Source organism: Mytilus californianus, unplaced genomic scaffold, assembly GCF_021869535.1.
Source record: "Mytilus californianus isolate M0D057914Y unplaced genomic scaffold, xbMytCali1.0.p SCAF_11, whole genome shotgun sequence".
NCBI classification, from domain to species: domain Eukaryota; kingdom Metazoa; phylum Mollusca; class Bivalvia; order Mytilida; family Mytilidae; genus Mytilus; species Mytilus californianus.
In genome coordinates this window covers 8,209,786-8,225,986 of record NW_026262593.1, presented here as the reverse complement: position 1 = coordinate 8,225,986, position 16,201 = coordinate 8,209,786, and the positions used below count along the sequence as shown (strand labels likewise).

Sequence of the window (16,201 nt, the reverse complement as noted above, 5' to 3'; positions counted from 1 at the left end):
CCCCGGGTCTCTCCTTCACTTACACGGATATAGGAGAGACTGTATAACAGTGGATTTATAAATCATACCCTCTGGGTCTCTGCTTTACTTACACAGATATAGAAAAGTCTGTATAATCATGGATTTATAAATTGTATCATCTGGGTCTCTGCTTCACTAACACAGATAGAAGAGAGACTGTATAATCAGTGGATTTATAAATCATACCCTCTGGGTCTCTGCTCCACTTACACAGATAGATGAGAGACTGTATAACTGTGGACTTATAAATCATACCCTCTGTGTCTCTGCTTTACTTACACGGATAGATGAGAGACTGTATAACTGTGGATTTATAAATCATACCCTCTGGGTCTCTGCTTTACTTACACAGATAGATGAGAGACTGTATAACTGTGGATTTATAAATCATACCTGGGTCTCTTCTTTACTTACACAGATAGATGAGAGACTGTATAACTGTGGATTTATAAATCATACCCTCTGGGTCTCTGCTCCACTTACACAGATAGATGAGAAATTGTATAACTGTGGATTTATAAATCGTATCCTATGGGTCTCTGTTTCACTTACACAAATAGAGTAGAGACTGTATTGCCATTGATTTATAAATTGTATCCTTTTGGTCCTTATTACTCTTACGCAGATAGAGAAGAGACTGTATAACCATGGATTTATAAATTGTATCTTTTAGATTATTGCCTCACGAACTCAGATCGAGAAGAGACCGCCGTGTAACCATAGTTGCATTAATCGTAACATTGGTACAAACAGAGAGAGTTAGTGGGGGAACTACATGTTGATAAACAGTTTTTGTCAATTAGTTGTTCCTCTATATGGCTTACAATGAATCTGAGTTGATGATATTGTTGAATTGGTGTTTCTTCGACTTTTACACCATATGTAACCTTTTATTCGTACTGATATTCAAATGTGTCAAAATAAGTCGCCGATTTCTCAATACAAAAAAAGAAAAATGATTTTCTCAGAGATAGATGAATCATATGTCCGGGGGTTACATACTTGTACCTTTAAGATAAAAGTGAAAGAGCTACATGTATAGGTTAGTCTATGAAAAGGTATATACTATGAAAATTAGAGCGAGGTTCCCCCTGGAACAAAACTATGGATAATAAAAGTTCTTGGGAACAAACATTACATAATACTATTTCCACCTTCATAAGATATTTTCCTGGAACTAAAACGTCATATAGTTTCATAATATTTGTTCCTTTAAAGAAAGAGTGTCATTTGATTTTTTACACCTGATTACATCTTAATTAATGTTTACCTCACATGACATTTACCTGTATATGTAGTACATACAAAGAATGGAGTCTGAGGATTACAACAAAAATTGTACATAATTAAACGATGGCTCTTATTCTGCTCCACTGTGACTTACTTAACTAAATGGTCCGTTAGTCTGTACCAATGAAGAAAGTTTAGCTTATACTTTAGTCAAGCATGAAGTTAGCCACAAATTTCAGATGAAAATGCCTGTACTTTTTTATTGGAAATTTAGTTCCATACATGTGTAGCTAGAAATAATTTTGGATATTGTAGTATATATTCCTAGAACTTTGATCATATAATAAATATTTCTAGAACTTTAATTATCTAATAACCATGATAACTATTCCTGAAACATTTATAATATTCCAATATGCTGGATCTTTTATAATATAACAAATATTCCTTGACCTTTTTATAATATAACAAATTCTCCTGGAACTTTTATAATATAACAAATATTCCTGGAACTTTTATTATATAAAACATTGTCCGTAATATTTATTCCAAAGAACTTTTAGCATATAACAAAAGTTCCATTAGGAACTTTCCTTATGTAATATTTTTATCCTTTGTGAAGGAAATTTTCGTAAAGCATTGGATAAAATATTATATAAGGAACTTTAGTTATATGCTTAAAGTTCTTTGGAACAAATATTATGGGGGAACTTATATTCTGTCACCCCTAGCTCTTAATTTCATAGTATATATACCTTTTCATAGACTATCCAATTAAGCACATATTTACAACTCGAGTAACCTTTTAATTGATCTATTGAGTTTATTTTGGCTGACTACTTGTATCACAGGTGTTTGTAAAACGGAGGTCATTAACGAAATTTTGTAAATCCACACACTAGTATCATTGTAAAATATGTGATTTCAAAAGGCCCTTGACTCCAGAATGAAAAGATGGTAGCTGCTGGTGTAAGTATGTTTATTGGTATAAAGCAGTGTTTTATTATACATGTACTTCCTTACATGGTAAGATGACAAAATATGTTGACCAAAAGCAGGCAATAATTAAATTGCAGTGGATGTAATAGTGGTATGATTCCGCCAGTGTAGTTTATCCGGAGGAAGAAAATCCCCAGTGATTTTTATCCACCAACGAAAATTCACTTGGTTTTTCTATCCGGGTCCAGTGTAAAACATCCACCAGTCATTATAAGGTTCTAAAAAGATATATAAAATGTGGCTTTATAGTTTTTAGTGTATTTGAAACTTGCATAGTTGATTTATGTAAAAAGTGGAGAGTTTTCATCCAAGGAATGTTCACAATAATGTTTTTAAATAAGGAATGATTACACTAGTGATTTTGTACCGGAATGATTGCACTAGTTATTTTATACCGGGATTAATTACACAAGTGCTTTAGATCCATACATTAATTGTGAAGTGATTAGTATTCATTTGAACACAAGATAAAGCAATAATGGTTATCAACGAATTAGATTTAAATAATTTTCTATGCAAATCTATAAAATCATATCTTCTAAGTCAATATCAAAGGATGCTTCTATAATTGAAACTTTATGTAAGAACAAATCTGCTCTTTAAGTTAGGTGTATATCAAGTTCAATGTCCTGATCATTGATACAGTATTTTGAGTTATAAAAACATCCTCCTCATCATCATCAATATTATTTACTAGATTGGCTCAGATTAATCGTTTTAATTTAAACCCATTTATTTATGTAAACAATAAACTGGTCTTATACAAACAAAACAACGATATCAAGATCGACGCTTTCACACTATTTACATCCAATATTCTCTAGTGAAAAACAGTTACCCGGAATAAATACACGGCGGAATGAAAGTACGCTTACATATGTAAGAAGCTTTACATGTCTTGAAAACATTTTTCAGTAAAACTAAAGCTATAATAAATTTGAAACATATAGATAGTATGCAGTGGTAGATCCAAAAGGAGGGGTCCGGGGGTTGGAAAACCCCCATTTTTGGACGATCAATGCTTTTGAATGGGGACATATGGTTGGACCCCCCCCCCCTTATATCCTGGGTTGGAACCCCCTTATAAAAATGGCTGGATCCGCCCCTAGTATGTCCCTATAGATAGTCTAGCGGATACTCATTAAAATGCAACTACCAATAGATCAAAGATACTAGGTTTTATGTTTTTTTTTTATTTCAAAGTAAAAACTAAAAGATATACATATATATATATAGGTGGCATTCAGACATTATTACGGTTTTTCAATTCATGACATCGTCCTGAACATGCATGAAATATTTACCACTGGACATTAAGCAACTAATTATCAATCAATCAATTCATGGCGAAATAGATCAAGTTGCCTTAACTTCCCTTCACAAGGTTTCATAGTACACACTTTTTTGTGTACAAAGTAATTGCATGGATGATAAATTATCACAATTTTAAGATGTCGTTGTACTCTAATCAAGGTATAAAGAACCATATGTGTTACTCTTTATTTAAATGAAAGAAACTTGCAATTGTCAAAAACAATTTTTAGCCAAAGCTTTTAATAGCAGGATATTTAAAACTCAATGTGAAAACTATATTACCAACTATTTAATTTATTTTGGAACGCAGCATTTTATTTCAAAATAGCCAGTGGCAATTTTTGTTTTGATATCTTGATTACGATACAATGAAATCTTACCCTTGTGGTCATTCATGCGTATAGTTACTTAGTACACGGAAAAAGTATGAAAATTAGAAGGCAAATTCTAGCAATTTGATTGGACGAGAAGTTGTAAGTATGTGCTTAGTAACAGTAATTTTTAAACACCAATCAATATAAACGTACACTTATCTCTATTAGGCTGATTAGATATAAATACTCGGATATTGTACTACATGTAGTGTATCATGTTAAAAATTTATATCATGTGATAACGTTTAACACATGATTATAGATACATGTATCTATTACATATTAAAAATTACAGTAATAGATATTGTGATCGAAAATGTTTAATGTTAAGAAACATCTTCCGCGTGTCTTAGCGTTGGTTGCAGGATGTTTAGGAATGGCGATTGCCGGGTCTGTCTATGCATATGGTGCCTATATAGTGGCTGTAAAGAAGCATTTCAACTATACCCAGCCTGAAGGTAGTGCGATTTTACTTTTAATTGTTATTATCTTACTTACAACAAAATGATTTTTTATTGGAAGATTGTTGATTGGTTGACCGATTGTGGTTTAACGCTGTGCCATTACAAATAGGTCACTTTGCCAACGAACTCAATTTCCAAAAGTAATAAAACAAAAGTATAATGTCAGACAAATGACCCATGAAATAGATTCATTGTTGTTTAAGACGATTATACTTTTTAAATTTAGAATAAAATTAAATAGTAAAACAACCTTAAAAAAATAGAAGAAATATAAAATAACATCAACCGGAAGATGGAACTCTATACCTAATGGATATCTTATTTTCACCAGATACAAATTGAAAAAAAAGATAAATTACTTTCAACGAATATGTAGATTATCCTGATTATATTTAATAGGAAACTAAAACATACTTAGTTGGGGAAAACAGCAAGGAAAAATGCTTTAAATTCAAATAAAATCGAAAACTTACATATTTTGATATCACTTTCATAACATCAAAAGTGTCCCCTTTTTCTTTACAAAATGACCATTATCTTTCATATGTGTGTTTCGTAAATTGTTCTGTTATGAATAAGATCGTTAGTTTTCTCGTTTGAATTGTTTCACGTTTTTCATGTGGGGGCCTTTTACAGACGACTATACGTTATGGGTTTTTATCATTGTTGAAGGCCGTACGGTTGACTGAAGGTGCGTACATTTACTTCATTCTATCTCTGTTGGAAAGTCATCTCATTTGCAATCGTTCCATATTTACTTATTTCTATAGTGATATATAGTTTTCTGAAATATTTATACAATAAGTGTATGTATGTGTATTATGTGTATTGGACATGTCTTTCATTTACATCTGTATTACAGTTGAATTGTTTGGTTCGATGTCAAACTTCGGAATATCTCTAGGATTTCCTGCTGGTATTGTATGCGAAAAGTTCGGACCAAGAATAGCATCTTTATGCGGGCTCATCATAGCTTCGGCTGGGTTTACATTATTATGGAGTGCTACATTAACGGAGGAGTTTTATGCGAACAAAGCAGGATTACAAGATATCTACTATTTTATTTCAGGTAATTGGTATACTGTAATTAGTACTGTATAGAATTATTATTATATTAGTATAATGGAAAAGAAAGCATACATATAGCGTATTAGTTTATGACACAATTAAAGTCCATACTCTCACTTGACAAAAAAAAACTAAATCAAAAGAACAATTGCTGTTCTTTAATTTAAAATTTACAGTGAGACCTACAACACAGTGCAAAAGTTCAGGCCTCACTACAAGTGGACTGTTCAAGACGAACCAATAGTACCGGTTTGAACGCAATCATCTGCTAGATTCCGCAACGTTAACTCACAAGTGTTCGTTTATACCAACAAATATTGTTATATTTTCCGAAAATCTCAGCGAAAAATACAGAAACAATACTAACATTTAGACAACCACAAGCACAACAAGATATTTGTTAGATAATTTAAATGAATATGTAAAAACAGTTAATAATTCGAATGGACTGCATGACAATATAAATGTAGTATGTGGTGTATATATGTTTTAAATCCTAGACAATAAGCTCACGCCTAGGTATTAAGTTATTGTCTGAAATTTTCAGGCATTAAGCTTATTTCCTGAAATCTGATGATGATTTTTCAACCTATTGCCAAACATCATTTCAGGCAATAAGTTAACTTTGGGATATTTGTTTATCAAACACATGTACATTCGGGAAATATTCTAAGGAATAATATTCGAAAAAATCATATGCCAAAATTTGATATAAACTGATTTAAAAGATCTTAAATTTTTAGTATTTTTTCGTATTCAAAACAGAACATACTCATATTTTTATGTGGTTTTTTGTCTCTCTTGACGGAGTCAAAAAGCGAGACATAGGTATGCTGTTTCCGGCGTCGGCGACGACGACGTCAGCGGCGGCGGCGGCGGCGTGAACAATGTATTAGTTTGTGATTAGGTCTTGTTTGTAGTGAACCACAAGTTGTAGGTCAATCATATTTGGTATACAGTTGTATTAGCATTGGCACATCTCATTTCCATGGAGATTATTTGGCCCTGCTCCCTCAGTCATGGTCTATCGACTTTGAAACTTTTGCTTATTTTACATGTATTAGTTTGTGATTAGGTCAGTTTATGGGGAACCATTAGTGGTAGGTCAATGATATTTGGTATACAGTTGTATTAGCATTGGCACATCTCATTTCCATGGAGATTATTTGGCCCTGCCCCCTCAGTCATGGTCTATTGACTTTGAAGTATTTGCTTATTTTACATGTATTAGTTTGTGATTAGGTCAGTTTATGAGGAACCATTAGTGGTAGGTCAATGATATTTGGTATGCAGTTGTATAAGCATTGGCATATCTCATTTCAATGGAGATTAGTTGGCTCAGCCCCCTTAGTCATGGTCTATTGACTTTGAAAATTTTGCTTAGTTTACATGTATTAGTTTGTGATAAGATCAGTTTAAGATGAACTGCTAATGTTAAGTCAATGATATTTGGTATGCAAATTTATTTGCATTTGTAAGTATCGTTTTCATGGAGATTATATAGCTCCACCCCCTCTTCATGGTTCATTGACTTTGAAACTTTTACATAGTTTACAAGTTAATGTTTGTGTAGGTTTGTTTAAAGGGAACAACTTATAATAAGTCAATGATATTTGGTATGCAGTTGTATTAGCATTGGCGCATCTCATTTACATGGAGGTGGTTTAGCCGTGTACCTCAGTCATGGTTCATTGACTTTGAATATTAACCTAACTTGTTAAGTATTGCCATTTTAATTTCAACATTTGAATAATAAAAATTACAAAAAAGCGAGACATATCTCTGTGATAACAGTTTATCTCAATGATCGTGCTGGTTTTGGCTAGTCAAGAATAGACAACTGAAGATATGAAATTTTGCAAGTCATATTATCTTTCCATCGGGTTTATTGTACATGTAAGTTTTCTTAGATACCCATCTTGTCTGTTCACTTCTTGATATCTGGATTATTAACATTTGAGCAAAAACAAATTTCTCGAATCTTTGCCGAATATAGATTTGAATCAGGGAAAACAAAGATTATATATGCTCTTCAACTTTGTACTTGTTTTGGCTTTCGAACTTTTTTTATCTGAGCGTCACTGGTTAATCTTGTGTGGACGAAACGCGCGTCTTGCGTTTAAATTTTAAACCTGGTACCGTTTGTTATCTATTATTCGTATGTTTTTCTGTCCTATATGTTCTCCCATTTATTTGTATTGTAGTCCTGTCATGTAATGTTGTCATTTTGATGTTATATTTAACATTGCCATAAAAGCGGAAGGTTTGGCTAGCCACAAAACCAGGTTCAACCCACCATTTTTTTCTTAAAATGTCCTGTACTAAGTCAGAAAAATGGACATTGTGTTTCTGTTGTGTCGTAGTTCTCCTCTTATATTTAATGTGTTTCCCTCAGTTTTAGTTTGTAACCTGGATTTGTTTTTTTCTCAATCGATTTATGAATTTCGAACAGCGGTATACTACTGTTGCCTTTATATACCCAAAACAAAAGTAAAGTTTAAAATGGTATGACGTTTTTTACCTTTGGAGGTTTGAAAGACTGGTAACTAAAGTATAAGAAAATGATGAGGAAAACTTCAAAAAGTTTATGTTTTTTCTAGAGGAACTATGTGGTATTTTGGGAAAACAAACAAATAAAGAAATATGTCAAAGCGGCCTATTGTTATGTTATAGACCGTAGATTTAAACAACCTACTAATGACTTCGCAAACATTTTCCCTGATTCCATTGTACTATTTCTTCCATTTTGTGAAAATTGTAACATGAAAAATGTGCATAGGGAAGGGAGAAGAAGAAAAACGGCAAAGTGACAAAGGTCGTGAATTTACAGCTAAGGTTATATCTGAATTTATGCTAATGTGGCCAGAACTAGTTATTGTTCACGGGAAGACAACACAATTCCAATCAAAGGGTAGTATCGAGTGGTCAAACGGAAATAATCATGACAAGCTTACTGTATGGATGGGGAACAACGAATTAACAGTGGTTAATTTGAATTATAGATTTTATTCAATATGTTTTAACATCAATATTTTACTTATGATTTTGTTTCATGTAATTCAAACTTCAGTTCTTTATCATGTACAAAATTTACTTTAACTTTGAATAAATTCCTTTTTATTTACTCCCATTTTCATTTTAGGCATTAACATTAATGCCGGGACATAATTTTCAGGATTTAAGTATAAATCCTAGGATTTAAGAGTAATGCTTAACATTATTTAGGCATTAGACTTACTGCCTAGGCGTTATCTTATTATTACCTAAGATTTAAGCTTAATGCATAATTTCACTTATTGCCGCTAACATATATAAGGATTATGAAGGTCAACAGATGCGAACCACTAAATACAAGATTTTTTCTTGTGTTTATCAAAAAAATAATTTTCACAAGGATATTAAACAAGAAATCGTGTTTTGCTAAATGTGGCAGTTACATATTTTAGCATCTTTGATGGATGGCGCAAGTTTCCTGATTACATCCCCTCTTCTGATCATTTTGTGTAATCAAGTACATGTTCGACATATTATAGTTTTACTTGTATTGTGCAATATTCCATAGCATAGTATAGAGGTAGAAACAGGTATTACTAATGGTCAATCTCGCCATTGCAGAATCGTTTTTTTTTATTATCTTTTAACCTTTCTAAAAATAAGGATATGCAGTTAAAATTCACTACTGATTGCTTTATATAGACAGCATATTCTGCGTTTTTATGGTTGTTAATTCTATTTTAAGGTTTTGGAGCAATATTCTTATACATGGCTGCCATGACAACGAACGTCATCAACTTCAGTCCAAAACATCGTGGAAAAATAATCGGTTTATTAGACGCTTCATTCAGTGGAGGACCGGCAGTGATGTCATTTCTTTACGGTGTTCTTTTTGCAAAAGGACGCAATGCTGAGGACCAAAATCTAACAGGCTTTTATCTGACATCCGCAATATGTTTTGCCATTATAGGAATGTTTGGAACAGTTTTTCTTAAATTCTATCCATATAATCCGGACCCAGATGAAGAGATCATAATTAATACTGAAGATTCTGTCAATTCAAAAACACAACAACACAGTGAAGACATCACTGGGTTGTCTCTCATTAAGAGATTTGACTTTCATTTTATAGCATGGGGTTATATTATGTGTGCTGGACTACAACTGATGTTCCAGAATAATATTGGAACTTATTTAGCGTCATACGACATGACAAAATTTACGACAGTTTTTACTACAATCAATCCAGTTTGTGGTATTCTGTCAAAATTTTTTGCTGGTTTTTTATCTGATGCACTTGTAGAAAGATATCCTAGAGTTGTCGTTCTTTTTGGATTTAACATAATGCAGACAATATTTCTAGCGCTTTCTATATTCTTTTCTGACAAGTTTGCCATGATTCTAGTCGTCAATTTAGTTATTGGGTTTTCAAATGGTGCTCTTTGGTGTCTAACGCCGACTATGATCAGCGAATTTTATGGATTGAAATATTTTGGACGTAACTGGGGTTCTATAATGCTTGGTAACGCATTTGGTGGACTTCTATTACAACAAGCTTTTGGATGGTTGTACGATAGTAGTATTCGGTTCAAAGGTCAAACAGACTGCAGTGGCTTGCATTGCTTTACGCTAAGTTTTACCTTGGCTGCAGTGCTATCGTTCTGTTCCTGTATATTTAACCTTGGTCTTCTGCAAGGTGAATTAGACAAAAAACGCAAATCAGAAGCAAATTAAATCTGATATACACTTTTCACATTCAAATCACGCTAATTTCTAACAAAAAGATAACCGAATTTACAGACTTTTGTTCCGAAAGAAACTGAATTTCGTGCGTCTGATGCGTTCTAAGTGTCGGAATTTACGATGGAAAAGATATATATACATATGTGTAAGGCTGGACCTTGATTGATATGAAGTATGTTCAAAACTAATTTAAAAATGAAATATAGAAGACCTTGAGATGCAAGATTTATTGCGAAGGCTGTTATTTTGGTTTTGTTATTGTTTTTCTGTTATCTTCCTTTAAAATCAAAACTTATTTTGTCTGATATTGCTTAAATCCGTCCAGTAATTACCACATGTGTCGTGTCTTACTTGTTTCAATGAAATAAAATGTGATTGCATAGTACAATTAAAAGTTACTTCAATTGATATTGTCTATATGTGTTTAAAATTATATAAATATAAACATTGTATTTATACTTTGTTACCACGGCGTTTTAGTTTGTCTTCGACTTACGAGTTTGAATATACATATGGTATCTTCCTCCGCTTTAAATATAGTTGTGTATGCTATATGTGCATTTCCCTTTCATATAATTAGAATGTTACAACTTTGTCAGAGACGTTTTTGGTAAATACATTCAGAACTTTTAAAAACAGATTTAATTGGTTAGTTCACTGCTGTTGTTTATTATGCAAATAAGACTTCATACATTTGATGCGTCAAAAGGACTTCTCAAGATTTATTTTCATCAAGCACACTAAAGCCAAAATAATAAAAGCGAACGGGATGTATATAATACTTGCATAGATGTGGAGCTATATTATTAATTCGTATATTTTAACTAATTTGATTCGTTCAGGGATAGTCACATGTTAAACTATATTTTCGAAGGTAGAGAGAAAACGGCGGATAGCAAAAAGCATATTGCACGGCAAAAAGCATATTGCACGGTTATTTTTAGAATATCTGAAAACCGATATACTTTGTGACGTCATGTTATGAATTTCATGATATTGTTAAAAGTTTTATAAAAAAAATATCTATGATCGATTATTTGAAGAAAAAAAATCTTCAAATACATAACATGTAAAAAAACAATCAAAAAAGTAAATGAAATAACAACTAATCTGTTGTTATTGTCTAGAAGACAATATGATATCTATAGAATTACAACAAAATCAAATGACGATTTTGATACAAATATGGTCGGAATTTAATAATATAACAATTATAGCCTATTTATGAGGTCAATACAGGATATATCGACCCAAAGAAGTATATCGACCTCGGACTTCGTCCTCAGTCAATATACTTCTTTCAGGTCAATATATCCTTGTATCGACCTCCTACAAAGGCTATAATTGTATAATATGATCAACCGAATTTCCCATGGTCAACTTTGCCTAATGGAGATGTAAGGTTCACACAATTTAAAGAGAATAGAAATTGTCGGAAAGGATGTCCCTTAATTTTTTCGATGACTGCTGAATTTGAAAACGAATAGTTTTAGTAGTGTAGATGTCTAAGACTTTAAAAAATTTGTCAAAATATGAAAATAAAAAAATCCAGGGTAATGTTCGGTTTAGTCTTTTTTTATAATGTAATAAGCTGGCAAATTATGAAAGCTCGTGTCTTAATTGATAGGCAAAGAAATAAAAAGAAAACGTATGATAACCAATAACAATCTACCGGAGACAAAATAACGTTGGTTTAGGCAACTAGTACGATGGTCTGGATGCGGGGTTCTTCATTTCTGTATTCTTTGATATGTTATACCATTTTTCTCTATTCTTTAATTAGTGTTTTAGGCCATTTATCTCTATTCTTTATTTCTTTTTACTTTTTGCCAATTATTTTGTTCTATTCATATTTAAACACCTCATTATTCTATTTTTTTATGTCTTGGTTCATTGTCTCTTTTATTTATATTTTTTGCCCACTATTCTCTATTCTGTAAACCCCCATCCACACCCTCCAGTTAAGGTCACCATAAAGCTTTCACAAATAAGCAAAACTAATACTGAATAGGCTCCGAATGGAAAAATGATTAAATGCTAATCCCGGTTTGAATTGTGAAATTGCGCAAATTTGTTTTTCAATCAATTGATCAAGCAAAACACACTATCGTCCTGAATGTTCGTATAATACTGGCAGATGGATCTTGGTCATCAATTCTAATCATCTTAGATCAACCTTTCTAAACTTAAAAGTAAAGATCACGCACCCTTATTGTTCAGATTGATAAAGACTTTTTAATCTGATTACAGTAGTAGTCGTCTGTTTATGTAGTTCATACGTGTTTCTCGTTTCTCTTTTTTATATAGATTAGATCGTTGGTTTTTCCGTTTGAATGGTTTTACACTAGTAATTTTTTGGGGCCCTTTATAGCTTGCTGTTCGGTGTGAGCCAATGCTCCGTGTTGAAGGCCGTACCTTGACCTATAATGGTTTACTTTTATAAATTGTAACTTGGATGGAGAGTTGTCTCATTGGCACTCATACCACATCTTCCTATATCTATTTTGCATCCGTCGACATTAACTTCGATTTAAATACTATAGATCTGATAAGGGAGCTACCATTTGATTTTTATGGGGGAGGGGGGGCTAGAATGAAATTTGAAAAAAAGGCAGGACAGAAGTTTTGAGTAAAAAAAAAAGGCAGGATGAGCAACTTGGTAAAAAAATAAAGGCAGGATGACAAATTATGTATAAAAAGTCAGGATAAATTAAAAAAAAAAAGGCAAGACTGAATAAAGTGAAAAATAAAAAAGGCAGGACCAAGATTACAACTAAAAAAAAATGCAGGATACAATTTTTCATGTTGAAAGAACACCGGGATGTTTACATTGGCATTATTTACTATCAATGACTGTGAAACAAGAAAGGAAAACATTGTACATAATAAAACGAGAAATAATTAAAATTACATACAAAATTCATCATTAGTGAAATCGGAAACACTTTTGATTTTCATTTTGGTTTTAGAGAAATCAAAAACAAAAAATGAAAACACTTTTGTTTTCATTTTGGTTTTTGAGAAATCAAAAACGAAAAATGAAAACACTCTCGTTCTTTGTTTTTTGTTTTTGATATTTCAAAATGAAAAACGAATGAACGCAAATATACACGGACCGATTAGCCACTTGTAGCAATACAAATAAAAACTTTAAGGAGATTTTTATATATTAAAATATATTATATGATCGCCAATCAGACAACTACTTTAGTTCAAATGAAGTTTAATGAAGTGGATGTAAGTTATTGGAATCCACCGTAATTACCTTCAATAATGAGAAAACCTATACCGTGCAGTCAGCTTCAAGAGTCCCCGACATGGAAAATATATAACAATTCAGTAGAGAAAGCGAAGTGTCTACATTAACAAAGCAATTTACGAAAATTCAAATATGACGGACATGAACCAACGGCAACCACTGAAATACAGGCTCCTGACTTGAGACAGGCACATAAAGAATGTAACAATGTTAAATATTTTGTGAACGCTCATCACCACCACTAGCATGGGACATTGGTGTAACGACATAACATAAAAACAAAATTTAAACATAATTTGAAAAGAGTTCATTTCGGTTTAATCAGGCACATATTTCTGGTGTTGAAAAAATGTTGTCGTAATTTACACTAAGTGTCGGTTAGTGTATGGAAAGGTATATACTATGAAATTTAGAGCGAGGGGCTTGCCCCGAGCTCTTAATTTCATAGTATATACCTTTCCATACACTATCCAATTTAGCACATATTTACAACTTGAGTAATCCTGTAATTAGTCTATTGATATGTTTTGGCTGACTAGGTGTAGCTCATGTACGTAGTTTTGTAAATCTACTCACTAGTATCATTGTAAAATATTGAATCCAGAATGAAAAGATGGTAGCTGCTGGTGTAAGTATGTTTATTGACATAAAGCGGTGTTTTACTATTCATGTACTTCTTCACATGGTAAGATGACAAAATAAATTGACCAAAAGCAGGCAATAATTAAATTGCAGTGGAAGCTTTACAATCTTGAAAACATCTTTTTCAATTTCACCTAAAAACTAAAACTATAATAAATTTTACACATATGGATAGTTTGCACTGGCGGATCCAAAAAGGGGGAGGGGGAGTTCAGGAGGGGGATGGAAAACGCCCTTTTTGTGATGATCAATGCTTTTGAATGAGGACATACAGTTGGACCCCCCTTTTATCTTGGGTTGGAACCCCTTTTAAAAATGACTGGATCTGCCCTGGTATGTACCCATAGGTAGTCTAGTGGATAGTTTACATGCATGAAATATTTGTCACTGGACATTAAGCAACCAATAATCAATCAATTCATGACGAAATATATCAAATTGCTGTAATTTTCCTTCACAAGGTTTCATGGTTCACTCTTTTTTGTGTACAAAGTAATTGCATGGAAGATAAATGATTACAATTTTCAGATGGCGTTGTACTCTAATCAAGGTATAAAAAAAAACATATGTGTTACTCTTTATTTAAATGAAAGAAACTTTTAATCGTCAAAAACATTTTTAGATCCAAAGATTAAATAGTAGGATGTTTGAAAAACAATTTGAAAACTAGTTACACACTATTTAGTTTAATTTGTAACACAGCATTTATTTCAAAATAGCCAGTAGCAATTTTTGTTTTAATATCTTGATTACGATACAATGAAATCTTACCCTTGTGGTCATTCATGCGTAGTTACTTAGTACATGGAAAAAGTATGTACTATGAAAATTAGAAGGCAAATATAAGCAATTTGATTGGACGAGAAGTTGTAAGTATGTGCTAATGTGGTTCTATTTATGTTAACACAGAGATAATTTGTTAGATAATTTGATTATTTAGTCATGTAATTTGGAAGCTTTTTTCATTTAGAATATCTTACAATTCGTCATTAAACCTATATATTTTATAATATATGACAACATTTGGTACACCAAGAAATACACTTCACCTAAAAAGGAACTTCAATTGAGGCGTTGCCATATTCGGAAATTGTCAACTAAGAGCAATATATGTGATATTTCAAATAAAATTGATTTTTGAGATACTTAGTATAGCTTCGATCATTAGGATATATAGAATGTACGTCATAAAGATCCTGTAAAAACACAATGAACCCCATATTCGAGAAATATTTGCTACTGACGCTCTACACGTAGCTTAGAATTTGAAAATTTGATAATTCTTCACCACCGGACTTTTCAACGATCAAATTTAGAAAGGATTTTAATTTTTGATTCAAAATTGCTGCTTTGGTTCAAGGCAATAACTCTTGTTTAAGCATTTCGTTGTAAATCTTGTCGTTAAACACAAGATTTGGACACAACAAAGTACGATCTTTACTATGTTTATATAGCTTACTATGCGGTATGGGTTCTTTTTTTCCTATATTTTTATACCAATTTTCTCAATTCTTTAAATTTTAGCATCTCATTATTTTCTATTCTCTATTCTTTATTTTTTGGTCTATTTTTCTCCATTCTATATATTTTTTTACCCTTATTCTCTATTATGTAAAACCCCATCCACACCCTCCTGAATCCTACCATAAGTGCACCGACGATATTTGACCAAGGTTTACTACAATAAACATGTATCTTGTTATAGTAGTCTCAGCATGGAATGAAAAAAGAAGAGTTGTTTAACTTGGCTATTTGGCCGAACAACTTTCCCTATGTTTCAAGTGTAAACAGTCTTTGAAATTGTACAGAAGAAATGTGATATCCGGTTTCGAAAGCTTGTTTTAAATAAACTACTAGCATTGTAATCTAATAAGCACAGTCTATACAGAACCAAAGGCTTTAACATGTGTTATGTCAACACTAAATGTGCACTCGGTTAGGAAGAAATAAAATAAAATCATTCAGAACCCGTTACATTTTTTTTCTTTCAATCCCATTCTGTAATCAATTATTTACTCGAAATTTACAATGAAACGATTCATTATAAACATGTGGCCCCACAATAAATGCATAATCGGTGCTTCTATGACCGG

The 16,201-nt window shown here is 32.2% G+C and overlaps 1 protein-coding gene across 1 annotated transcript; it reads left to right on the top strand.

Moving 5' to 3' along the window:
- The first annotated feature begins 4,254 nt into the window (after positions 1 to 4,254).
- Positions 4,255 to 10,611, top strand: LOC127720774 (uncharacterized). Its single transcript, XM_052227527.1, has 3 exons — positions 4,255 to 4,396; positions 5,265 to 5,471; positions 9,210 to 10,611. The coding sequence occupies exons 1-3, from the start codon at positions 4,255 to 4,257 to the stop codon at positions 10,196 to 10,198; spliced, it is 1,338 nt and encodes a 445-aa protein (XP_052083487.1). The 3' UTR covers positions 10,199 to 10,611.
- The last annotated feature ends 5,590 nt before the right edge of the window (positions 10,612 to 16,201 follow it).